This window comes from Thunnus albacares, chromosome 6, assembly GCF_914725855.1.
Source record: "Thunnus albacares chromosome 6, fThuAlb1.1, whole genome shotgun sequence".
In the NCBI taxonomy this organism is placed as follows: Eukaryota; Metazoa; Chordata; class Actinopteri; order Scombriformes; family Scombridae; genus Thunnus; species Thunnus albacares.
Window position 1 is genome coordinate 11,531,597 of NC_058111.1, and position 27,627 is coordinate 11,559,223.

The 27,627-nt window shown below is 39.9% G+C and overlaps 6 protein-coding genes across 7 annotated transcripts; 5 read left to right on the plus strand and 1 right to left on the minus strand.

Moving 5' to 3' along the window:
* Positions 1 to 2,481: 2,481 nt before the first annotated feature.
* Positions 2,482 to 3,426, plus strand: LOC122984246 (odorant receptor 131-2-like). Its single transcript, XM_044354582.1, has one exon. It carries the CDS (start codon positions 2,482 to 2,484, stop codon positions 3,424 to 3,426), a length of 945 nt encoding a protein of 314 aa, XP_044210517.1.
* A 2,486-nt stretch (positions 3,427 to 5,912) lies between these two features.
* Positions 5,913 to 6,851, plus strand: LOC122984247 (odorant receptor 131-2-like). The gene has a single exon (XM_044354583.1). The coding sequence runs from the start codon at positions 5,913 to 5,915 to the stop codon at positions 6,849 to 6,851; it is 939 nt and encodes a 312-aa protein (XP_044210518.1).
* A 2,261-nt stretch (positions 6,852 to 9,112) lies between these two features.
* On the plus strand, positions 9,113 to 10,057 carry LOC122984248 (odorant receptor 131-2-like). The gene has a single exon (XM_044354584.1). The coding sequence runs from the start codon at positions 9,113 to 9,115 to the stop codon at positions 10,055 to 10,057; it is 945 nt and encodes a 314-aa protein (XP_044210519.1).
* Positions 10,058 to 14,942: 4,885 nt separating this feature from the next.
* On the plus strand, positions 14,943 to 15,887 carry LOC122984250 (odorant receptor 131-2-like). Its single transcript, XM_044354586.1, has one exon. It carries the CDS (start codon positions 14,943 to 14,945, stop codon positions 15,885 to 15,887), a length of 945 nt encoding a protein of 314 aa, XP_044210521.1.
* A 2,482-nt stretch (positions 15,888 to 18,369) lies between these two features.
* Positions 18,370 to 19,314, plus strand: LOC122984251 (odorant receptor 131-2-like). Its single transcript, XM_044354588.1, has one exon. The coding sequence runs from the start codon at positions 18,370 to 18,372 to the stop codon at positions 19,312 to 19,314; it is 945 nt and encodes a 314-aa protein (XP_044210523.1).
* A 1,240-nt stretch (positions 19,315 to 20,554) lies between these two features.
* Positions 20,555 to 23,384, minus strand: LOC122984130 (diablo homolog, mitochondrial-like). Of its 2 annotated transcripts, none has more exons than XM_044354456.1 (6): positions 23,023 to 23,384; positions 22,490 to 22,619; positions 22,227 to 22,352; positions 21,615 to 21,725; positions 21,385 to 21,481; positions 20,555 to 21,142 (listed from the first exon to the last, which is right to left on the minus strand). In XM_044354456.1, the coding sequence occupies exons 1-6, from the start codon at positions 23,157 to 23,159 to the stop codon at positions 20,937 to 20,939; spliced, it is 807 nt and encodes a 268-aa protein (XP_044210391.1). In that variant the 5' UTR covers positions 23,160 to 23,384; the 3' UTR covers positions 20,555 to 20,936. The 2 variants fall into 2 exon arrangements, with proteins under 2 accessions (XP_044210391.1, XP_044210390.1); XM_044354455.1 differs by having other exon boundaries at positions 22,490 to 22,622; positions 23,023 to 23,361.
* Positions 23,385 to 27,627: the final 4,243 nt, after the last annotated feature.

Sequence of the window (27,627 nt, forward strand, 5' to 3'; positions counted from 1 at the left end):
AAATGTGTTTGAGGGACACTTAGGAGCCTGGTTAGAAGACATAAGAGCTTGGTTCGTGGTGTGGGGGTGCAGAAGGTCCACGATATAATGTGGAGCCTGGCCATACAGGGCTTTATAAGTGAGCACCAAGATTTTAAAATGAATTCTAAAATTAACAGGAAGCCATGTAGAAAGGTAAAAATAGGTGTTATGTGTGACAATCTGTTGGATCATGTTAAAAGCCTAGCAGCAACATTTTAGACAGTTTGTAAGTGGTCCAAGGAAGATTTATTAAGGGAATTACAGTAGTTTAGACGTAAAAGCATGTATTAGCATCTCCAATTCAGCTCACATACCTGCCTTTGGCTATGTTACTGAAATGAAAGAAATATTAGTCTGTCAGCGTCCTAATATAAGCATCAAAACTCATGGATTGGTCAAAAATCACACCAAGATTACGCAGACTAAACCGAGAGCAAGGATAAGGCACCAAGGTTCTGTCTGATCACTGAATGAAGGTGATCAGGAGCAATAATCAAGACTTCAGTTTTATCTGCATTTAACTGCAGGAAATTATTTGCCATTCAGTTCCTAATTGCATCTAAACAGTTGTTCAATACAAACAGTCAATATGGATTTCTTCAGCAAACAAATGATAGGAGATGTTGCGGAAACAAAGGTTATGATATTGTAACCCTAGCTCTATAAGCACAGGCAGAGCCCTCTACTGGACTCTATGGGTAATACTCTCCTTCAATCACACTCACTGAAATTTGCATGTGCGTAGCCTGCCAATCAGGACATGCCTACCGATTACATGTCTCCCGCACCCTATATAAGCAGCATCTCGCTGCCGCGCACCATCCAGAACCACTTCAGTGGACAGCCTGGGAGCAGTAGGGTCCCACGTGTGGAGGGCTCCGCCTGTGCTTATAGAACTAGGGTAACAATATCGTAACCTTCATTCTATCTCACACAGGCTCCGCCCTCTACCGGACTCCATGGGTACAGTTGGCGGAGTCCGATGAATGTATGCCTTGCCATGCCATATCATCAGACTGCCTCACTGAGCCTGGCCAGTGCCGCGGCCCACCTACTGCTTTATAATCCCAGCCGCTTAGCAAAGCAGTAGGGGGCCAAACCCAGTCAAGTTAACATGGACCAGAGCTGGGTGAAAAAAAATGGCCTAACCTCGCAGGGGTCATAGGTTATATACCAAAGACCCTGCACACCCCATTTCCCGTGTCATCTTGAATCACAGGAGAATACTGGCGTATAATTGCCCAGGGGGGGGCAATTATACGCCAGTATAATTAGAGGTTACAAATTTAGCAATAATGACTTGTTGAAAAACGTGATTGACTTAGTATTTCTAGAGAGAAGTTGACACTTTTTGAATGGGACTCAGTTGGAGCCAGGGATTTTTTGGAGCCAGCAACTAGCGGCTGTCGTTGGCATTGCACTTTAAGGTACTTCCACATTGGCTTCAGCTTCAAGCCATAGTAGTTGCTGCTTGTATCTGGTGCCAGGACAAACACACACAGTAAACCTATTAATGTCTACCAGCACAAACCTACTAGATTTTGGTAACTCAGACTGCTGCTGAAGCTTTATGTTAACCTCAGATGAACTTCACAATGCAGTTTCATATGGCACAATCACTTAAAAGTGACACATGCCCACCACCTCCAAATTAGGAAAAAATCCTTCCAACATCAAAGGGTACGTTCAGCTATTATCAACATAGAATATTACTGCTTTTCATCCGATGCACAAAAATGTTTCTTCTCTGGAGGCTCCTTCATTGTTGTTTTGTTTGTGGGCCATAGTTAGCTTGCTTGCTCAGGCTTCTACATATCTTACAAAAAGACAGTGATGATTATCACAACACATTCATTACATTGTTCACTGCATTAATTTAAATAGGCAATCTATAATTAAATATATATAATTCCATTAGGCCTGCTGAGATGTGTAAATATATAGCCAGCTGTTTTACATTGTGAGGCTTTTTTATTTGGCATGATAAAATAAAATTCTCAGCGTGAAGTAAAAAAAAACATAAACATTTCCTATGGAAAGGAGCCTAATTACTGAGGTCACTCTAGAGATTTTTAGTTTCTAACTATGGATAGCCAATTAGTGATACTTGTAGTAAGGGGCAGTGATGACACTGTGTTGAGCACCAAGTTTCATTTGGTATCATTCTGGTACGTTCTTGTCACTCCTATAAAATCTTCCTGCACCACCTTAACAGAGCTCAGCTGAAGCCATTACTCTTTGAATATGGGCCACAATGTGGCCCACATTGAACAGCCACATGTTACTGACGGGAAGGTTTGATTTTTGTCTTTTACCTATACTGTAATAGCATCTAATGACTTCAAAGAACAATGGGCTTAACATTTATCTTTATGTAATAAGAGATATGTAACAATATATGTGATATTGTTATTATAAGATACATCAGTTAAGTTTTGATAGTGCCTAAAATATTTTGGTATGACTAATAATTCATCGGTTGGTGGTGCATACTTGCAGCGTCAGATCAATGGCCAGGTCATTATAGTGCAGCTTCTGGTGGTAATCTTCCTTTATATCAACTTGTTGCTCATTGTAACCTTTTTTTCAAAGGATTTCTTCTACACAACCATGCGCTACATCTTATTTGCTGTTACACTGCTGTCTGATAGTTTGATATTAATCATATCTGATATAATGCTCATTTTGAGCTATTTTCGTTTTACCATGCAGATTAGCATGTGTGTCATTATGTCTATTGTTGTGATTCTTTACACTTTTGTCACACCAGTTACTCTAACAGCAATGACCCTGGAGCGCTTTGTGGCCATTTGCATGCCCCTGCGGCATGCAGAGCTCTGCTCCACACGCAGCGCTCTGCAGTGCATCCTCATCATTCACGGCCTCAGCTCTATACCCTGTATTTTTATTCACTCCTTCTTCTTTGCATCTGCTACCCACAGCTTCTACACCCATGTCAAAATATGTTCTGTGGAGATTTTCATCTTGCGTAGTTGGCACGGTCATGTTAGGTCAGCTATAAGTCAGTTCTACTTCTTGATCATGTGCATTACCATTGTTTTCTCTTATGTTAAAATAATGAAAGTGGCCAAAGCTGCATCAGGAGAGAACAAAAAGTCAACATGGAAAGGGCTCAGGACAGTGGTTCTTCATGGTTTCCAGCTGCTCCTCTGTCTCATCCAGCTGTGGCGCCCTCTCATAGAATCTGCTGTACTTCAGATTGATTTAATCTTGTTCATCAATATCAGATACTTTACCTACATTACTTTTTATCTTGCTCCGAGATGTCTGAGTCCTCTCATTTATGGCCTCAGGGATGAAATGTTCTTTCATGCACTGAAATACTATGCTCTCTGTGGCTTGTATAAGAAACACTCATCAGATTTATCTTGCTTGACAAATTAAAGTCATGGTATTTTGCTACTAAAATAACATGTTTTGCATTTGTTTCTAGCCTTATTTATGATACTGTTTTATGGAAACATGATTCAATGAATCCTGTTGCAACAACAAAAATGATAGAAAATCATACATGTTTTTGGGATGTTTGCATTTGCTATTCATGAACAACTGTGTGATTACATTGTTCCAGCCTGTACATTTACTAACAGTATATTACACTGACCTGCACAATTTCCTGCTTTTCATCCCTAAATTGCTTTTAATTTGATATTATTTACTTGTTACAATGAGAACTGTCTTGAAAATAAACACTCTTGTGCTACCTATTTTGCATGTGTGTGTTTCATTATAGTGAAGCCTCTGGCTCTATGAATCCACTGCTCTTTGAGTTGTTTTTTCTAACAGTGTGCCTCTCTCACAAAGGTCCAACAGCAGAAAGTGTTATTACATTTACTGCCAGGCAGGCAATATTGCATTGAAACCGCCTCTTCATCACATAGGCTGTTGGAGCATTTGAAAACAACTTGACATAACATTCCTGGCATATTGGTGAGCCAGTACACTTAAACGACCCCTCTCATCTCACTACTGACACAAATCACTTGCTTTTGCAGAGATCCTCTCTATGTGCAGATCTTTGGACAGTGTACTCAGCATGATCTGATGTATTTCATTCATTTTGGTACAACATACTAGGAGTACAAGTGTAAGAGTAGTAGAATGAGAGACTTAAATGTGTTATGATTTAAAATCATTAAAATCCATGCAAAATGGCAAGTTTGCAAGCTGGTTGAGAGAGAAATAGCTAGAGGTACACATGAATGGTACATTTTTCCATCCATCATGGACCTCACAGGCCCGCAATAGAGTGTATGAGGTGAGGCTGGGCTCATCCAACCTTTTCATTACCACTACAGACATAAAGTAACTCTCAACCAATAGTTTCACTTGGCTGTAGACTGCAGAATGACTACAACCGTAAAGATTATACTATACATGAAGGTTACCAAGCTAGAACAGAGTTGCTGCTTATGGTTGGTGGCATCTTTTTTATTTGGAGCCAGGACCTTCAAAGTAAGGAGCGTGGGGTTTTGCCTTTCACATTCTGGAAACATGCCACACTACTTCAGACCAACTCTACCTTACTGGGAACACCGAGCGGTGCACTTGAGCCCCAGAACCAGGGAGAGCAGCAGGTGAGCAAACAGCAACGCCCACACAGCAGATATCAAAGTTACTATAAGTCTTCAAATCTTATTAACAGAGCAATGATTTCCAAAATCACCACTAGCACACTTATCAGAGGACCCGCATATAGTGATTGAGACCATAATGACTTGTTGAAAAAAGTAATTGACTTAGTATTTCCAGGGAGAAGTTGACGCTTTTTGAATGGGACTCAGTTGGAGCCAGTTTTTGGAGCCAACATCTAGCGGCTGTTGGTGGCATTGCACTTTAAGGTACTTCCGCGTTGGCTTCAGCCTCAAGCCATAGTAGTTGCTACTTGTGTCTGGTGCCAGGACACAACACAGACAGTAAACCTACTAATGACTACCAGCACAAACCTACCAGATTTTGGTAACTCAGACTGCTGCTGAAGCTTTATGTTAACCTCAGATGAACTTCACAATGCAGTTTCATTTTGCGCAATCACTTAAGAGTGACACATGCCCACCACCACCAAATTAGGAAAAAAACCTTCCAACGTCAGAGGGTGCATTCAGTTATTATCAACATAGAATATTACTGCTTTTCATCCAGTGTACAAAAGTGTTTCTTCTCTGCAGGCTCCTTCATCATGGTTTTGTTTGCAGGCCATAGTTAGCTTGCTTGCTCAGGCTTCTGCATACCTTACAAATAGACAGTGATGATTATCACAACACATTCATTACATTGTTCACTGCATTAATTTAAACAGGCAATTTATAATTAAATATATATAATTCCATTAAGCCTGCTGAGATGTGTAAATATATAGCCAGCTGTTTTACATTGTGAGGCTTTTTTATTTGGCATGATAAAATAAAATTCTCAGCGTGAAGTAAAAAAACATAAACATTTCCTATGGAAAGGAGCCTAATTACTGAGGTCACTCTAGAGATTTTTAGTTTCTAACTATGGATAGCCAATTAGTGATACTAGTAGTAAGGGGCAGTGATGACACTGTGTTGAGCACCAAGTTTCATTTAGTATCATTCTGGTATGTTTTTGTCACTCCTATAAAATCTTCCTGCACCACCTGAACAGAGCTCAGCTGAAGCCATTACTCTTTGAATATGGGCCACAATGTGGCCCACATTGAACAGCCACATGTTACTGAAGGGAAGGTTTGATTTTTGTCTTTTACCTATACTGTAATAGCATCTAATGACTTCAAAGAACAATGGGCTTAACATTTATTTTTATGTAATAAGATTTATGTGACATATATGATATTGTTATTATAAGATACATCAGTTAACTTTTGGTAGTGCATATAATATTTTAGTATGACTAATGATTCATCGGTTGGTGGTGCATACTGGCAGCGTTATGGCCAGGTCATTATAGTGCAGCTTCTGGTGGTAATCTTCCTTTACATCAACTTGTTGCTCATTGTAACCTTTTTTTCAAAGGATTTCTTCTACACAACCATGCGCTACATCTTATTTGCTGTTACACTGCTGTCTGATAGCTTGTTATTAATCATGTCTGATATACTGCTCATTTTGACCTATTTTCGTTTTACCATGCAGATTGGTATATGTGTCATTATGTCTATTGTTGTGATTCTTTACACTTTTGTCACACCAGTTGCTTTGACAGCGATGACCCTGGAGCGCTTTGTGGCCATTTGCATGCCCCTGCGACATGCAGAGCTCTGCTCCACACACAGCGCTCTGCAGTGCATCCTCATCATTCACGGCCTCAGCTCTATACCATCTATTTTTGTTCACTCCTTCTTCTTTGCATCTGCTACCCACAGTTTCTACACCCATGACAAAATATGTTCTGTGGAGATGTTCATCTTGCGTAGTTGGCACGATCATTTTAGATCAGCTATAAGTCAGTTCTACTTCTTGATCATGTGCATTACCATTGTTTTCTCTTATGTTAAAATAATGAAGGTGGCCAAAGCTGCATCAGGAGAGAACAAAAAGTCAACATGGAAAGGGCTCAGGACAGTGGTTCTTCATGCTTTCCAGCTGCTCCTCTGTCTCATTCAGCTGTGGCGCCCTTTCATAGAATCTGCTGTGCTTCAAATTGATTCAATATTGTTTGTCAGTGTCAGATACTTTACCTATATCACTTTTTATCTTGCTCCGAGATGTCTGAGTCCTCTCATTTATGGCCTCAGGGATGAAATGTTCTTTCATGCACTGAAATACTATGCTCTCTGTGGCTTGTATAAGAAACAATCATCAGATTTATCTTGCTTGACAAATTAAAGTCATGATATTTTGCTACTAAAATAACATGTTTTGCATTTGTTTCTAGCCTTATTTATGATACTGTTTTATGGAAACATGATTTAATGAATCCTGTTGCAACAACAAAATAAAAGGTAGAAAATCATACATGATTTTGGGATGTTTATATTTGCTATTCGTGAACAAGTGTGTGATTACATTGTGCCAGCCTATACATTTACTAAGAGTATATTACACTGACCCACACAATTTTCTGTTTTTCATCCCTAAATTGCTTTTAATTTGATATTATTTACTTTTGCATTTGAAAACAACTTGACATAACATTCCTGGTGTATTGGTGAACCAGTACACTTAAAAGACCCCTCTCATCTCACTACTGACACAAATCACTTGCTTTTGCAGAGATCCTCTCTATGTACAGATCTTTGGACAGTGTACTCAGCATGACCTGATGTATTTCATTCATTTTGGTACAACATACTAGGAGGACAAGTGTAAGAGTAGTAAAATGAGAGACTTAAATGTGTTATGATTTAAAATCATTAAAATCTATGCACAATGGCAAGTTTGCAAGCTGGTTGAGAGAGAAATAGCAAGAGGTACACATGAATGGTACATTTTTCCATCCATCATGGACCTCACAGGCCCGCAATAGAGTGTATGATGTGAGGCTGGGCTCATCCAACCTTTTCATTACCACTACAGACATAAAATAACTCTCAACCAATAGTTTCACTTGGCTGTAGACTGCAGAATGACTACAACCGTAAAGATTATACTATACATGAAGGTTACCAAGCTAGAACAGAGTTGCTGCTTATGGTTGGTGGCATCTTTTTTATTTGGAGCCAGGACCTTCAAAGTAAGGAGCGTGGGGTTTTGCCTTTCACATTCTGGAAACATGCCACACTACTTCAGACCAACTCTACCTTACTGGGAACACCGAGCGGTGCACTTGAGCCCCAGAACCAGGGAGAGCAGCAGGTGAGCAAACAGCAACGCCCACACAGCAGATATCAAAGTTACTATAAGTCTTCAAATCTTATTAACAGAGCAAAGATTTCCAAAATCACCACTAGCACACTTATCAGAGGACCCGCATATAGTGATTGAGACCATAATGACTTGTTGAAAAAAGTAATTGACTTAGTATTTCCAGGGAGAAGTTGACGCTTTTTGAATGGGACTCAGTTGGAGCCAGTTTTTGGAGCCAACATCTAGCAGCTGTTGGTGGCATTGCACTTTAAGGTACTTCCGCGTTGGCTTCAGCCTCAAGCCATAGAAGTTGCTGCTTGTGTCTGGTGCCAGGACAAACACAGATGGTAAACCTACTAATGACTACCAGCACAAACCTACTAGATTTTGGTAACTCAGACTGCTGCTGAAGCTTTATGTTAACCTCAGATGCACTTCACAATGCAGTTTCATTTTGCACAATCACTTAAGAGTGACACATGCCCACCACCACCAAATTAGGAAAAAAACCTTCCAACATCAAAGGGTGCATTCAGTTATTATCAACATAGAATATTAATACATTTCATCCAGTGAACAAAAGTGTTTTTTCTCTGGAGACTCCTTCATCATGGTTTTGTTTGCAGGCCATAGTTAGCTTGCTTGCTCAGGCTTCTGCGTACCTTACAAATAGACAGTGATGATGACCACAACACATTCATCACACTGTTCACTGCATTAATTCAAATAGGCAATCTATAATTAAATATATATAATTCCGTTAGGCCTGCTGAGATGTGTAAATATATAGCCAGCTGTTTTACATTGTGAGGCTTTTTTATTTGGCATGATAAAATAAAATTCTCCAAGTGAAGTAAAAAAACATAAACATTTCCTATGGAAAGGAGCCTAATTACTGAGGTCACTCTAGAGATTTTTAGTTTCTAACTATGGATAGCCAATTAGTGATACTAGTAGTAAGGGGCAGTGATGACACTGTGTTGAGCACCAAGTTTCATTTGGTATCATTCTGGTACGTTCTTGTCACTCCTATAAAATCTTCCTGCACCACCTGAACAGAGCTCAGCTGAAGCCATTACTCTTTGAATATGGGCCACAATGTGGCCCACATTGAACAGCCACATGTTACTGAGGGGAAGGTTTGATTTTTGTCTTTTACCTGTACTGTAATAGCATCTAATGACTTCAAAGAACAATGGTCTTAACATTTATCTTTATGTAATAAGATTTATGTAACATATATGATATTGTTATTATAAGATACATCAGTTAACTTTTGGTAGTGCCTAAAATATTTTAGTATGACTAATAATTCATCGGTTGGTGGTGCATACTTGCAGCGTCAGATCAATGGCCAGGTCATTATAGTGCAGCTTCTGGTGGTAATCTTCCTTTACATCAACTTGTTGCTCATTGTAACCTTTTTTTCAAAGGATTTCTTCTACACAACCATGCGCTACATCTTATTTGCTGTTACACTGCTGTCTGATAGCTTGATATTAATCATATCTGATATAATGCTCATTTTGAGCTATTTTCGTTTTACCATGCAGATTGGTATGTGTGTCATTATGTCTATTTTTGTGGTTCTTTACACTTTTGTCACACCAGTTACTCTGACAGCAATGACTCTGGAGCGCTTTGTGGCCATTTGCATGCCCCTGCAGCATGCAGAGCTCTGCTCCACACGCAGCGCTCTGCAATGCGTCCTCATCATTCACAGCCTCAGCTCTATACCCTGTATTTTTATTCACTCCTTCTTCTTTGCATCTGCTACCCACAGGTTCTACACCCATGACAAAATATGTTCTGCAGAGATGTTCATCTTGCGTAGTTGGCATGGTCATTTTAGGTCAGCTATAAGTCAATCCTACTTCGTGATCATGTGCATTACCATTGTTTTCTCTTATGTTAAAATAATGAAAGTGGCCAAAGCTGCATCAGGAGAGAACAAAAAGTCAACATGGAAAGGGCTCAGGACAGTGATTCTTCATGCTTTCCAGCTGCTCCTCTGTCTCATCCAGCTGTGGTGCCCTTTCATAGAATCTGCTGTACTTCAGATTGATTTAATGTTGTTCATCAATATCAGATACTTTAACTACATTACTTTTTATCTTGCTCCGAGATGTCTGAGTCCTCTCATTTATGGCCTCAGGGATGAAATGTTCTTTCATGCACTGAAATACTATGCTCTCTGTGGCCTGTATAAGAGACAATCATCAGATTTATCTTGCTTGACAAATTAAAGTCATGGTATTTCGCTATTAAAATAACATGTTTTGCATTTGTTTCTAGCCTTATTTATGATACTGTTTTATGGAAACATGATTCAATGGATCCTGTTGCAACAACAACAAAAAATCTTTTAAAAATCATACATTTTTTGGGATGTTTACATTTGCTATTCATGAACATGTTTGCAACTACATTTTCCTAGCCCATTTCCTGTACATTTCCTAACAGTATATTACACTGACTCACATGATCTCCTGCCTTTCATCCCTGAATTGTTTTAGATATCATTTACTTGTTACAATGAAAACTGTCTTGAAAATAAACACTCTCATGCTGCCTATTTTGCACATAAGTAAGTAAGGAAGGAAGTAAAGTTAATTTATATAGCACTTTTCACAGACACTAGTCACAAAGTGCTTCACAGGCACACAAAAAAAACAATAAATAAACAAATCAAAGATAAACATCAAATTAAACACACAGGAGAAAAGCAGGCATAAAACACAAGTAAAAACATAAAATACCACATGCTACTATCAAAACTCATGGATTGGTCAAAAATCACACCAAGATTACGCAGACTAAACCGAGAGCAAGGATAAGGCACCAAGGTTCTGTCTGATCACTGAATGAAGGTGATCAGGAGCAATAATCAAGACTTCAGTTTTATCTGCATTTAACTGCAGGAAATTATTTGCCATTCAGTTCCTAATTGCATCTAAACAGTTGTTCAATACAGACAGTCAATATGGATTTCTTCAGCATACAAATGATAGGAGATGTTGCTGAAACAAAGGTTATGATATTGTAACCCTAGCTCTATAAGCACAGGCAGAGCCCTCTACTGGACTCTATGGGTAATACTCTCCTTCAATCACACGTACACTCACTGAAATTTGCATGTGCGTAGCCTGCCAATCAGGACATGCCTACCGATTACATGCATCCCGCACCCTATATAAGCAGCGTCTCGCTGCCGCGCACCATCCAAAACCACTTCAGTGGACAGCGTGGGAGCAGTAGGGTCCCACGTGTGGAGGGCTCCGCCTGTGCTTATAGAACTAGGGTAACAATATCGTAACCTTCATTCTATCTCACACAGGCTCCGCCCTCTACCGGACTCCATGAGTACAGTTGGCGGAGTCCGATGAATGTATGCCTTGCCATGCCATATCATCAGATTGCCGCACTGAGCCTGGCCAGTGCCGCGGCCCACCTACTGCTTTATAATCCCAGTCGCTTAGCAAAGCAGTAGGGGGCCCGACCCAGTCAAGTTAACATGGACCAGAGCTGGGTGAAAAAAAATGGCCCAACCTCGCAGGGGTCATAGGTTATATACCAAAGACCCTGCACACCCCATTTCCCGTGTCATCTTGAATCACAGGAGAATACTGACATACAATTGCCCGGGGGGGGGGGGGGGTCAGGTGAACCACAGCTGACACACACACAACCCTTTTCACAAGTCCTGAGTCGCACAAGGCGTAGACCAGGATGTCGCCATGCATATATCCTCGACACTCACTCCACCAAACAAGGCTGTAAACGCTGCCACACCACGCGTGGAATGCGCTCAGACCACAGTGGGGGGGTCCTTTTCCTGCCTGACTGTAGGCTTGGGAGATGCACTCACAAAGCCAACTAGCTAGGCGCTTCTTGGATAGGGCTTTACCAGCCACTCCTTCTCCATAGCACACAAACAGCAGTTCAGTGTGCCGAAAGGGGGTTGTACATTCAACATAACAGCCTCCCTAGCGTCCCCATGGGGTGGAGGACAAAATGCCTCTATCTGAATAGTTTTTGACCTAAACGAGTTCCTTATGTTCTTAGGAACAAAAGAGGGTTTTGGTCTGAGAGTAGCACCACTGTGGTCACCACAAAGCAGCAAACAGCTGGGGTGAACCAACAGAGTGCCCAACTCGCTTACTCTCTTAGCTGAAGTCAGCACAAGTAGCAAAGCTGTCTTGAATGACAATGCCTTTAACCCCTTAACATCCACCCTTTTTGTAGAATTTTCACCTATTTGGCACACCCAAATGGAAAAGCTTATAACAGAAGAACTGTAAGGCCACAATGCATGTATTAGGCTTCATTTGACAAGTGACATCTTCTAGTTTCTGGAAATGTGCTTGTTTAGCATGTGGCTAAAACACAAACAAGATTACATCAGTTCAAATAAGGCTCAAAAAAGTGTTTTTGGTCCTCGTCTATCATGAGTCATATTTAAATAACAATAATTTGGACATGCTTTATGCCACAACTATGCAGAACACCATATACCTTCTATGTCTTGTCAACCTGTATAAAATACCAGACCTCTAGGCCTAACCTCACGGGAGGTCAGGAGTTTTTAGTTTGTGCTGTCACTGGTGTCCCCGAACCTCTCCAATCATCTCCAATTGGCCAAATTGTGCCAACTGCTTTTACTCATTACTGCATGATGCTACCACCTACAACTGGCTTAAGTGGGTCGCCAGCTACCCGGTGGATTTTAAAGGATTAAAGAGGAGTGCTCTAGAGGCTCATAGGGATCACTCACTAGAGCACCACAGGCAGTTCCCACTGGGGGATGGACACATACCTCATCAACCGTTGTCTCCTGGCCCCTTGCAGGAAACGCTTCACAAAGGGGTGGGCGAAGACAGGTCTGTCCCGCCCTTGCTGCTGAGAGGTTGGCCTAACATGGGCGGTGTGCCTATCGAGCCCACTTCCTGGGACAAAGTCCCCCACACCTGGGGAATAGACCAGGGCTGGGCACCAACATCTGAGCTATCTCTGCATACCACTGCACCAAACAGCAGTTCGTGGCTATCAGGATGACCGACAATCGCTCTTGTCTCACTCTCTCCAGCAGGGAGGGAATGAGACAAAGAGGGGGAAAGCGGTAAAGCAGCCTTTCAGGCCATGACGTGTGTGCAAACGCTTCCACCCCCAAGGGTGGATCGTTGTGTGGCATCAGGGAGAACCAGAATGGGCAGTGGGTGTTGTTTCTACTAGCAAACAAGTCCACTACTGCTCTCCTGAACTGGTTCCAAATCTGCTGCACCACCTCGGGTTGCAGCACTCACTCATCTGGCAGAGGGCCACCCCTTGACATGAGGACGCCCCTGTTCACCAGACCTGGAACATGGAGGGCTCTCGGAGACAGAAGATGTTCTGAGGGCCAAACCAACAGGTTCTCCGCTATCTTCAACAGGGCTGTGGACTGGACTCCACCCTGTCTGTTGATGTAGGCAACTGTGGTGCAGTTGTCTGTTTTCACTGACATGTGTCTCCTCTGAAACGGATTCAGGGAGTGTTGGAGAACCAGGAGCACCGCCTGAAGGTCAAGGAGGTTGATGTGTCGGTTTTCTCCTGAAGGCCACACACCACCTATCGCTCTCCCGAGACAGGTGCCCCCCCCATTCCGTCAGGGACGCAATCGTAAACACTGCTATGTATGAGGTCACTTGACCTAGTGTCCCTGCCAACAGATGTTGTGGGGACTCCCAATAGAGCAGGTCCTCTGCTGGACCACTGCTTATGGTCGGCGCCATCTTTTCTCTCTGGAGCCAGGACCTTCCAAGAAAGGAGTGCGGGATGTTGCCCTTTGTGTTCTGGAAACATGCCCCACTACCTCGGACCAAACGCTTCCTTACTGGGAACACCAAGCAAGTGCACTTGAGCCTACTGTAAGTCTTCAAATCTTGTTAATGGAGCAATGATTTCCAAAATCACCACCAGCATACTTATTAGAGGTTACAAATTTAGCAATAATGACTTGTTGAAAAAAGTGATTGACTTAGTACTTCTAGAGAGAAGTTGATACTTTTTGAATGGGACTCAGTTGGAGCCAGGGATTTTTTGGAGCCAGCAACTAGCGGCTGTCGTTGGCATTGCACTTTAAGGTACTTCCACATTGGCTTCAGCTTCAAGCCATAGTAGTTGCTGCTTGTGTCTGGTGCCAGGACAAACACAGACAGTAAACCTACCAATGTCTACCAGCACAAACCTACTAGATTTTGGTAACTCAGACTGCTGCTGAAGCTTTATGCTAACCTCAGATGAACTTCACAATGCAGTTTCATATGGCACAATCACTTAAAAGTGACACATGCCCACCACCACCAAATTAGGAAGAAAATCCTTCCAACATCAAAGGGTGCATTCAGCTATTATCAACTTAGAATATTACTGCTTTTCATCCAATGTACAAAAGTGTTTCTTCTCTGCAGGCTCCTTCATCATGGTTTTGTTTGCAGGCCATAGTTAGCTTGCTTGCTCAGGCTTCTGCATACCTTACAAATAGACAGTGATGATGACCACAACACATTCATTACACTGTTCACTGCATTAATTTAAATAGGCAATCTATAATTAAATATAAATTTAAATATATAGCCAGCTGTTTTACATTGTGAGGCTTTTTTATTTGGCATGATAAAATAAAATTCTCAGAGTGAAGTAAAAAAAAACATAAACATTTCCTATGGAAAGGAGCCTAATTACTGAGGTCACTCTAGAGATTTTTAGTTTCTAACTATGGATAGCCAATTAGTGATACTTGTAGTAAGGGGCAGTGATGACACTGTGTTGAGCACCAAGTTTCATTTAGTATCATTCTGGTATGTTCTAGTCACTCCTATAAAATCTTCCTGCACCACCTGAACAGAGCTCAGCTGAAGCCATTACTCTTTGAATATGGGCCACAATGTGGCCCACATTCAACAGCCTCATGTTACTGAAGGGAAGGTTTGATTTTTGTCTTTTACCTATACTGTAATAGCATCTAATGACTTCAAAGAACAATGGGCTTAACATTTATCTTTATGTAATAAGATTTATGTAACAATATATGTGATACTGTTATTATAAGATACATCAGTTAACTTTTGATAGTGCCTAAAATATTTTGGTATGACTAATAATTCATCGGTTGGTGGTGCATACTTGCAGCGTCAGATCAATGGCCAGGTCATTATAGTGCAGCTTCTGGTGGTAATCTTCCTTTGCATCAACTTGTTGCTCACTGTAACCTTTTTTTCAAAGGATTTCTTCTACACAACCATGCGCTACATTTTATTTGCTGTTACACTGCTGTCTGATAGCTTGATATTAATCATATCTGATATACTGCTCATTTTGAGCTATTTTCGTTTTACCATGCAGATTGGCATGTGTGTCATTATGTCTTTTGTTGTGATTCTTTACACTTTTGTCACACCAGTTACTCTGACAGCAATGACCCTGGAGCGCTTTGTGGCCATTTGCATGCCCCTGCAGCATGCAGAGCTCTGCTCCACACGCAGCGCTCTGCAATGCGTCCTCATCATTCACGGCCTCAGCTCTATACCCTGTATTTTTATTTACTCCTTCTTCTTTGCATCTGCTACCCACGGTTTATACACCCAGGACAAAATATGCTCTGTGGAGATTTTCATCTTGCGTAGTTGGCACGATCATTTTAGATCAGCTATAAGTCAGTTTTACTTCTTGATCATGTGCATTACCATTGTTTTCTCTTATGTTAAAATAATGAAGGTGGCCAAAGCTGCATCAGGAGAGAACAAAAAGTCAACATGGAAAGGGCTCAGGACAGTGGTTCTTCATGCTTTCCAGCTGCTCCTCTGTCTCATCCAGCTGTGGTGCCCTTTCATAGAATCTGCTGTGCTTCAGATTGATTTAATGTTGTTCATCAATATCAGATACTTTACCTACATTACTTTTTATCTTGCTCCGAGATGTCTGAGTCCTCTCATTTATGGCCTCAGGGATGAAATGTTCTTTCATGCACTGAAATACTATGCTCTCTGTGGCTTGTATAAGAAACACTCATCAGATTTATCTTGCTTGACAAATTAAAGTCATGGTATTTTGCTACTAAAATAACATGTTTTGCATTTGTTTCTAGCTTTATTCATTATGCTTTTTTATGGAAACATGATTTAATGAATCCTGTTGCAACAGCAAAAATGATAGAAAATCATACATGTTTTTGGGATGTTTGCATTTGCTATTCATGAACAACTGTATGATTACATTGTTCCAGCCTGTACATTTACTAACAGTATATTACACTGACCTGCACAATTTCCTGCTTTTCATCCCTAAATTGCTTTTAATTTGATATTATTTACTTGTTACAATGAGAACTGTCTTGAAAATAAACACTCTTGTGCTACCTATTTTGCATGTGTGTGTGTTTCATTATAGTGAAGCCTCTGGCTCTATGAATCCACTGCTCTTTGAGATTTTTTTCTAACAGTGTGCCCCTCTCACGAAGGTCCAACAGCAGAAAGTGTTATTACATTTTCTGTCAGGCAGGCAATATTGCATTGAAACCGTCACTTCATCACATAGGCTGTTGGAGCATTTGAAAACAACTTTACATAACATTCCCGGTATATTGGTGAGCCAGTACACTTAAACAACCCCTATCATCTCACTACTGACACAAATCACTTGCTTTTGCAGAGATGTGCAGATCTTTGGACAGTGCACTCAGCATGATCTGATGTATTTCATTCATTTTGGTACAACATACTCGGAGGACAAGTGTAAAAGTAGTAAAATGAGAGACTTAAATGTGTTATGATTTAAAATCATTAAAATCCATGCACAATGGCAAGTTTGCAAGCTGGTTGAGAGAGAAATAGCTAGAGGTACACATGAATGGTACATTTTTCCATCCATCATGGACCTCACAGGCCTGCAGAAGAGTGTATGAGGTGAGGCTGGGCTCACCCAACCTTTTCATTACCACTACAGACATAAAATAAGTCTCAACCAATAGTTTCACTTGGCTGTAGACTGCAGAATGACTACAACCGTAAAGATTATACTATACATGAAGGTTACCAAGCTAGAACAGAGTTGCTGCTTATGGTTGGTGGCATCTTTTCCATTTGGAGCCAGGACCTTCAATGTAAGGAGTGTGGGGTTTTGCCTTTCACATTCTGGAAACATGCCACACTACTTCAGACCAACTCTACCTTACTGGGAACACCGAGCGGTGCACTTGAGCCCCAGAACCAGGGAGAGCAGCAGGTGAGCAAACAGCAACGCCCACACGGCAGATATCAAAGTTACTATAAGTCTTCAAATCTTGTTAACAGAGCAATGATTTCCAAAATCACCACTAGCACACTTATCAGAGGACCCGCATATAGTGATTGAGACCATAATGACTTGTTGAAAAAAGTAATTGACTTAGTATTTCCAGGGAGAAGTTGACGCTTTTTGAATGGGACTCAGTTGGAGCCAGTTTTTGGAGCCAACATCCAGCGGCTGTTGGTGGCATTGCACTTTAAGGTACTTCCGCGTTGGCTTCAGCCTCAAGCCATAGAAGTTGCTGCTTGTGTCTGGTGCCAGGACAAACACAGATGGTAAACCTACTAATGACTACCAGCACAAACCTGCTAGATTTTGGTAACTCAGACTGCTGCTGAAGCTTTATGTTAACCTCAGATGAACTTCACAATGCAGTTTCATTTTGCGCAATCACTTAAGAGTGACACATGCCCACCACCACCAAATTAGGAAAAAAACCTTCCAACATCAAAGGGTGCGTTCAGTTATTATCAACATAGAATATTAATACATTTCATCCAGTGTACAAAAAGTTTCTTTTCTGCAGGTTTCTTCATTGTTGTTTTGTTTGCAGGCTATAGTTAGCTTGCTTGCTCAGGCTTCTGCATACCTTACAAATAGACAGTGATGATGACCACAACACATTCATTACACTGTTCACTGCATTAATTTAAATAGGCAATCTATAATTAAATATATATAATTCCGTTAGGCCTGCTGAGATGTATAAATATATAGCCAGCTGTTTTACATTGTGAGGCTTTTTTATTTGGCATGATAAAATAAAATTCTCAGAGTGAAGTAAAAAAAAAACATAAACATTTCCTATGGAAAGGAGCCTAATTACTGAGGTCACTCTAGAGACTTTTAGTTTCTAACTATGGATAGCCAATTAGTGATACTTGTAGTAAGGGGCAGTGATGACACTGTGTTGAGCACCAAGTTTCATTCAGTATCATTCTGGTATGTTTTTGTCACTCCTATAAAATCTTCCTGCACCACCTGAACAGAGCTCAGCTGAAGCCATTACTCTTTGAATATGGGCCACAATGTGGCCCACATTGAACAGCCACATGTTACTGAAGGGAAGGTTTGATTTTTGTCTTTTACCTATACTGTAATAGCATCTAATGACTTCAAAGAACAATGGGCTTAACATTTATCTTTATGTAATAAGAGATATGTAACAATATATGTGATATTGTTATTATAAGATACATCAGTTAACTTTTGATAGTGCCTAAAATATTTTGGTATGACTAATAATTCATCAGTTGGTGGTGCATACTTGCAGCGTCAGATCAATGGCCAGGTCATTATAGTGCAGCTTCTGGTGGTAATCTTCCTTTGCATCAACTTGTTGCTCACTGTAACCTTTTTTTCAAAGGATTTCTTCTACACAACCATGCGCTACATCTTATTTGCTGTTACACTGCTGTCTGATAGCTTGATATTAATCATATCTGATATACTGCTCATTTTGAGCTATTTTCGTTTTACCATGCAGATTGGCATGTGTGTCATTATGTCTATTGTTGTGATTCTTTACACTTTTGTCACACCAGTTACTCTCACAGCAATGACCCTGGAGCGCTTTGTGGCCATTTGCATGCCCCTGCGGCACGCAGAGCTCTGCTCCACGCGCAGCGCTCTGCAGTGCATCCTCATCATTCATGGCCTCAGCTCTATACCCTGTATTTTTATTCACTCCTTCTTCTTTGCATCTGCTACCCACAGCTTCTACACCCATGACAAAATATGTTCTGTGGAGATGTTCATCTTGCGTAGTTGGCACAGTCATGTTAGGTCAGCTATAAGTCAATCCTACTTCTTGATCATGTGCATTACCATTGTTTTCTCTTATGTTAAAATAATGAAAGTGGCCAAAGCTGCATCAGGAGAGAACAAAAAGTCAACATGGAAAGGGCTCAGGACAGTGGTTCTTCATGCTTTCCAGCTGCTCCTCTGTCTCATCCAGCTGTGGCGCCCTTTCATAGAATCTGCTGTGCTTCAGATTGATTTAATGTTGTTCATTAATATCAGATACTTTAACTACATTACTTTTTATCTTGCTCCGAGATGTCTGAGTCCTCTCATTTATGGCCTCAGGGATGAAATGTTCTTTCATGCACTGAAATACTATGCTCTCTGTGGCTTGTATAAGAAACACTCATCAGATTTATCTTGCTTGACAAATTAAAGTCATGGTATTTTGCTATTAAAATAACATGTTTTGCATTTGTTTCTAGCTTTATTCACTATGCTTTTTTTATGGAAACATGATTTAATGAATCCTGTTGCAACAGCAAAAATGATAGAAAATCATACATGTTTTTGGGATGTTTGCATTTGCTATTCATGAACAACTGTGTGATTACATTGTTCCAGCCTGTACATTTACTAAGAGTATATTACACTGACCCACACAATTTCCTGCTTTTCATCCCAAAATTGCTTTTAATTTGATATTATTTACTTGTTACAATGAGAAGTGTCTTGAAAATAAACACTCTTGTGCTACCTATTTTGCACGTGTGTGTGTTTCATTATAGTGAAGCCTCTGGCTCCATGAATCCACTGCTCTTTGAGTTGTTTTTCTCATCAGCTGCAAGGTTCAAGGGCAATATGTCACCTTTTTTTTAATGAAGAAAATCGAATTTGAACATTTCATCTACCCATAACCTGAGTTGTGCAACATCAACATTTGCACATTTGCTATTGTACTTTATACCTGGGTAATATTTTCTGTATTAAATAAACTGCATTAAACAAATTATAAACAGACCCAAATATCATTGACTTGTTACTAGGCGTGTCTGGAAAACAATACCGTTTATTGTTTTAAGTGTTTTACTTTATCTGTAATAATGCAGCTTATCACTTTTTCAATGAGCTGAAATAAAAAATGAATTTAAAAACACTGTGCCTCTCAAGAAGGCCCCTGAGCAGCATTGTGGCTTTTAGTATATTCAGATTACTTGTGAGTCATGTTTCTACACTGGTAAATAAATTGTGTTGTTTTGTTTGGTTTTTTTTCAAATGTATTAGTCTTTGGTTAAGTATTGTAGGAGAAAAAAGCATTGGAGAACAAAGAGAGTTGTGACATATGTGCTTGGATTCTACAAATCTGCATTCATGGCTCTTTATTAATTGGTTGAAAAGTTTTAAAAGGTCTCCAGAAAGCTTAGGATCTATAGAGTCAAATGCAGCTTTCACACAACGTATTCATCTTCAGACAACCCGTTAAAGGTAGAGATGACAAGGATTCAGACCCTTCTTGTTGTGAGGTGACTGTTCAGTTGTAGGAGCCACATTACAGTAATTTAGGATTACATGATATTGCAACAAACAAGACCCCATTGACACATATATACTGTATTGAATCAAATACATATTTTATTTATTATTATAATCTGAACAATGAAAAAACAATACAAACAATAGTTTTATATAAAAAAAAGAACTGTCTTTGTGGCAACCAACACACAACAAACAACACTGTGAGCCCATATATACTGGAGATTTGATAATAATTTTCCAGAAGCTCCAAAAGCATTCACTAATCAAATAAATAGTCTTAAATAATGATTGATGCAGTAAAGAATTACAAATTGTTAGCAATTTATTTGATTCCCTTCTCAAAATTAGATTTTCTTTGTGTAAAACATCCTACAGGCTCAAAAAAGAAGAGACGTAATAGGGAAATAATACATTGTAGAAAGCTCAAAGCTTTTGAAGGTGAATCCATGTCAATATGAAATTAACAGCACTTTAACATGCACTTATTTTTTTCCGGCTATCTAATATCTCTGACTATTTGTCTTAGTCCTCCCGTAGATAGGCCTCGTGAACCTCAAGCTCCTCACTATCTTCTAGGGAGGCATTATATTCTGCCATTCTTTGGATCTCTTCTACTTTAGTCTCGGCCAACTTCTTATCTGCATCTGCTGACATTTTCCGTGCCTCCTCCACCTGGGACTGAGCCAACTGAATGTTTGTCCTCACTGTGATGGACGCCTGCTCAGCTCCTGGGAACACACAAATGCAAACACACATTTAGTCAAACTATTTGAGTAGATGTTGACCTTAAGAAAACTTTTTAAAATGTAACACTGACAGCAACAACACTATTCCTAAATACCACAATATTCAGCATTAAATCATGCCTCAGGAAATCCAGCTGAATAGTTACTTAATCTGTCACCAGAAATGATAATTATTATTTAGTTAAGTTGATTTATTGAACAGTTCAGGCACACTTTCTACTCACCTGAAATGTACGCTGCCTCAGCTGCCATTTTACACAAATTGACAGCATTGATCCAGGTCGACTCAAAACGTTTGCATTCATCCAGTCTGTCACTAGCCTGGCAGGGCAAAGAGACAAGACAAACTCAATATGATACCTCTATTTTCTTAAATTGATGAATTTGATAGGAGAAACTGAATGATCGAGTAGTTTTAAACAACTTTTCTCCAAAGAGCACAGCACAGACTAACCTCAGCTCGCTGGCCATTGATCACCTGCCGGAGGGAGTCCTCCTCTGCTGGGGTCAGTTTTCCCACTGAGGCCAAATAGCGTCTTTGGAGAGCAACACGTGTGTGCACAGCCTGTTAGCAAACAAAGGGAGGACATACAGTCAGGGACAGTACAGGGCAATTTTTAAACACTAACCATTAGTTTGACAGTAGTTTTTTTCTGATCAGACAGGTGTGTCTATTCTTCACAAAGGCGTAGAACAGATTTCGTTTTTTAGTCTTATGACTCCAGCCCAAAGGATGTGTAAACCTCATATTAAATGCAGAAACAAGACAGACAGGAAGACTCTATATTTAATTATCACTTTGTGGTGCAAGTGTAGAAAAAATGGAAGACCAAATTTGGAGACAACTGCCAAATCCAAAGTAGTTTTCATGGTCATTACTTAGAGGTATTATCCTCACTGTGATATACTCAAATTATTTTCAATATATATGGACTTCAACAAACTCTGAATCGTGGTGATGTACCCTCTAATACAACCATTTCTCCTAATGATGAATGAAACTCTACGACTTAGGTTGGTAATCCTCATATGTGGATAAAATGTTTCAAATGAGATTCAAACCTACCTTTGAATAGTCTGTGAGGGCATCTATGAGAGCCAAGGTGGTCTGGGAGAGGAAAGTACTTGAACTGTCTGTGACCACTGAAGCTGCTCTTTTGATCAGGGAGTCATGAGAGAGGTTTTCCACTTGCTACAAGAAGAAGGGAAAAAAATCTGTATTTTAACTCCATCCTTCAATTTGTATGCACAACGTATGAAAGAACAGGAAAATGATTTGTGCAGCTGCAGGACATTGGACTAGTGTATGTATATTATATTCCCACCCACCTGTGTAAAGGGAACAGCACAAAGCCTGCGGCCAACACTTAAAGACGCTGTGCTTGTCTGTGCAGTATCTTTCCATTCCCCCAACTTCTGGACTCCAAGATTCCTGCTGCTGAAGAGGGCATTCTCAGAACTGCTGGAGAAAAATTAGGACAGGTTGTAAGTTACTATGGTCATGAACAATGGCTCAAAGTTTGGTAGTGCTGTGAGTTGAAATGATAAAAATTTTAATCTAGCGGACAAGATCACAAACAAAATCTTTAGGGGATGTTTGAGAAGTCAAATCTATAGTTGACATACACATTTTTTCTGTTAAATATATCTTCCATGTAAGAGTGGTAATGCTGTATAGGTTACATTCTAGTTTTCACAGGAAGAATGGCAAAATCACAAGTAAATAGCTGAATGCCTAAAATTGTTCAGCTTTACGGTGTGTTTTTAATGCATAAGATGTCTTGCAATGCAATGTGCACAAAGTGTTCAAATCCTTTGCATGTTTTTGTTGGCGTAACATCATCTAGATATCTATAACCTACCTTAGGAGACGAGTGCAGGCAGCTCCTCTTCTGAGCACACTCTTGTTGGTCCTCAGCAGTGAAATGTCTGCCTGATTTCGCAGAAGTCCTCCAGTGGTACGGCTGGCGCACACTGAACACTGTCGAACGGCTTGCATTTTGCAAATAAATTAGATCTGCTGCAAATGTAGGATGTATTTGCTACGATCTGTCTAAAGTAACTTGCTGCTGGCTGTAGGTTTTCTTCCTTTTCACAATTTAAACTAATCTGCTGTCCACTCACAGTAGATTTGTAGAATTTATCTTGGTAAAAGCAGAGAGAAAAGTCTTGCTTGTAACCCTTCAGTCTGCTTGTCGTCTACCAACTGTCATGTCCTGTGAGTATTTGTAAGGCCCCAGCACCCTCTCCTTGCGTAAAACACATTGATCTGTTGACTCTGCCAGCAAATGTGCGTATTTGGCCTTATCTGAAAAGGCCCACAGAGACAGAAATTACGTTAAGGTTGCAGAACCTGATGTGTTAATTGTTTGTACAACACTTGTTATTCACTCACTCACTACTCTTTATACACAGTAATAGACATTTACTATATTGTCTATACAGTTAGCAGTATTTTTTTTAATTTTATTCATATTTTATGATTTCCACAGACAAAGGACAAACTGTGACATGACGTAACACTCAACATTTACAAAACATACACAATGTTGGGGAGGAAGAGGGTACTATGACCTTTTTTTTTTGTGAATCAGTTCAGGCTTTGCACTTTCTCAGCAGCTCTCCTTACTGATAATATATGTCTTTACATACAATTTACTTTGTCCAGTGTGGTTTTGTTAAAGGGTACATCCTGCTTGTTCCATCGTTAATATGTCCATATATTCTTTGAACTAGTTATCCAGTCTATAGCGGTCCTCTTTCTGTATTTTCCATTTCTTTAAGATTGTCTGTCTTACTACCAGAAATGCAGATGTTACAAGGCCCTGTGTGTTTGCTTTTGTTGTACATTCTGAAGTCATCATAATTAATCTAATCATCATAATTTTACATCATCACTGACCACTGTAGAGTCAACGACAATTTTTACATCTATAAAATGTTGCACATTGCATTGTGGGATTGTAAATTATATACAATTAATATAGAAGTGCATTATCTGAACAAAAATACTTGGAGCTCCATTTTTGTATTACTGGTTCATAAATGTCTGAAACAAAGATGCACATCATATACTATATATGTTATACATATATAGATCTGCTATATACTATAGATAAGCCAGGTGTGGACTGTGTTATTAGATCAAATATACAGTGCCAGCTTTTAGGGTGTTAACCGCCACATAATATGAAACATATAGGAACTGTTATGCATTGTCCCCCAATTTTAGTGGCCAAAAATAAATATAAATATCTATGACTATAAGAAGTCTACAACCAATAGACATCAGCACACACTTGATATCTTCCTAAGTGGTGCTCTGCCAGGCCTGTTCTGCAGCTACCGTCACTTATTGCTTGTTTTGAGGCATTTTTGTCTCAACTGAGCTGGCCAATCAAGATCCTTCCACTGTTTAGTGAAGTCTACGATCATGCTAGCAGCTCCATGCCATGTCATTGTGATTCATCCTGCACTTCACACAAAACCAAAAATGTGGCATTAAAGGAAAAGTCAGGAATCAGTAAAGTCAGTATGTAGCACACCAACATGGTCATATCTTTGATTCCTCCCTTATCATCTACAAGAAATATAAGGTATCCTTGCTGGAGACGTTTATTTTAGGATCATCTTAGGTCATCTATAATCAGTTCTACCTCTTGATCATGTGTGTCTCCATTGTGTCCTCCTATGATAAAATGATAAAAGTGGCCAAAGCTGCCCCTCTGTCTCACCCAGCTTTGGTGCACTTTCATAGAAACTGCTGTACTTCAGATTGATTTCATATTGTTCGTTCAAGTCAGGTACTTTAACTACATCATATCTGTTCATGCTCCAAGATGTCTGAGTCCTCTCATTTATGGCTTCAGGGATGAAACTTTTTTTTTTTTTTGAGCTTGAACAGAAAAGAATGGCCTCAGTTCAGTTTCTTTGTAGTTACAATTTAGAAAGATGTTCTCCATTTCTGCTTTTTCTATTTCTATTTCTTGTTATGAGCATGACTGTGATTAAATTGCTATGATAACTGTTAACACTGTTAACAACTTCAGTCTGATGGTATAAGTATGAACAACTTAATGACAATTTAACCTGAACACTTGTGTCCTATTCTTGTCTATTTGTCTTTTACAGGACTGGACTTTTTAAAAGTCTTTATCTTAATGCTGTTGATTATAGACCTATGTAGCAAATAACCTGGTAACAATTAATGTCATACACTTGTTAAAAGAAGAGCTGGTTCTGACAATAAATATTCCTGTAATTCATAATTGTTATTTTGGCCTGCACTTTGAAAGTTGTGTCCTGCTCTGTCAATCCACTTTACAGTTTCTCAGTATGTTGAATTGTCTGAGTCAGACTGTGGCCAAGTTTTATTAAAGATGGACAAAAAAGCACAAAAACTGTACTGTACTTTACTTATGATCATGTTTAGTTTGTTCTCCTACTCAGTCATGTTTGTCACCATCATATTCTCCTATGTCATTAATGTTATAATGAAACCAACCAATATACACATTACATAAATTGTGCCAGAGGTTTTCTTCGTGTGTGTAAAATCTGTATTGCACCTTTACTATGTCAGCTTTTTAATTAATTAATTTGAATGAATATAGCCTTGTTTCATTTGTCCATGTCATTTAATATTTCACTAAAACTTTTGTTGCCAAAAGTTTGGCAATGGCTGTCATTCTGCCTGATAGCCAGCAAATATATTATCTGCTGAGGTTGCATTCACTGGGGCTTAGAAGCAGAATTTGTTTTGGACACAGATTTTGGTCCAACCCCCTGCAGTCCTGATTACTGACGCAGAACTTGCGTAAAGAGCTGACGAGCCTAAGTGAGCCGCTCTCAGCAGAGTCAACTTGTTTGCCAAATAAATGGAAATTTCAGGTTGCACAATTAGACTCAGGAGCTTTATGTTAATAATCAACAGGTCTGTTAATTACTAAGCAGGGAATACAGGACTTGCTCTCTAACTGTGCTCTAGAGATATCACACAGTACGTCTCTCCAGTTCTGCTCATTAAACTGTAGGGATGTCTCTGTATGTATGGGTTTCATCATCTTCTTCAAAACAATACTGATTCTACTCCTGTAAGTTACCGCTCTACTGTGATCACTGACCTCAAAATGCATTAGTGTGACACTGGAGTGCTGTCAAAAAAGATAATGCATTGCATCAAAAATACCACCTGTTCTGTGTCAGATGAGGTGTTAGTCAAGGTGTTTGTTCATCTTTTGCACTGGAGTTCACAAACATCTGAGCAGCCTTATAAACATGTATGCAACTGGAACCAGTGGTTGAAGAATAGAAATTTATATGGCACATTTTGCGAGACCGGAGTCAGGTTAATCCAGGTAAAAATATTTATCATCCCACCCACCAAAAGTGCTATCTACTGTTCATCCTTTATTGATATTTAACTCCCAAAAGTTTCTAATGTAATTACCATTATATATACACACTCACTGAGCACTTTATTAGGAACACATGTGCAATGTAATGCAATCCAATATGAAAGCTTTGTCATAAATTCTACTTTTATGAACCTTATGCAAGTGTTCCTAATATTTTTCATACCCAATTACCATACATGAGGGTGACAAAATATTAGGAACACTTTTCAATAGGAAAACTTTGGCATTTTGCCAAGTGCTTCTGAGTTGGCACAAGGGTTGTCTATGGAAATTGGTGTTTCAGTGACTTTTCACTCCTGACTAACAGGACATTGCATGAAGTCAACTTCTATGGACGACGTCAAAGAAGAGAACCATAGCTCACAAAATGGCACAAAACTGCAAGATTAAACTTTGCCAAAGAACATTACAAGAAGCCTGATGAATACTGGCGGCACATTCTTTGGTCAGATAAAAGCAAAATAAATTTGTTTGGAGCAGATGGGGCCCAGCATGTTTGGCGTAGACCTGGCCAGGACTACCACAGTAATGATGGTTACGATATTGTGACCCTAGTTCCATTAAGCACACACCCAGCCCTCTACTGGACTCTATGTGTAATATTCTCCTCCAATCAGACACACACAATCACCCACTGAAGTTTGCATGTACGTAGCTGGCAAATTAGGACATGCCTACCGATTCCATGTGTCCACACAGTATATAAGGCAGCGCCTCACTGCCTCTCTCATGCAGAAACCACCTCAGCGGATAGCATAGGAGTGGCAGGGTCCATAGGTAGAGGGCTCCGCCTCTGCTTACAGAACTAGGGTTACAATATCATAACCTTCATTCTATCTCTCACAGGCTCCACCCTCTACTGGACTCTATGGGTACAGTAGGCGGAACCCAATGAAAGTTCGCCCTGCTGCGACATGTCATCAGACTGCCTCACTGAGCCCAACCAGCTATAGGTCAGTTGCTGCAGCCCACCTAGTACTTTATAATCCCTGTCCCTTAAGCGGAGCAGTAGGGAGCCCAACCCAGCCCAGTAACATGAACATGAACTGG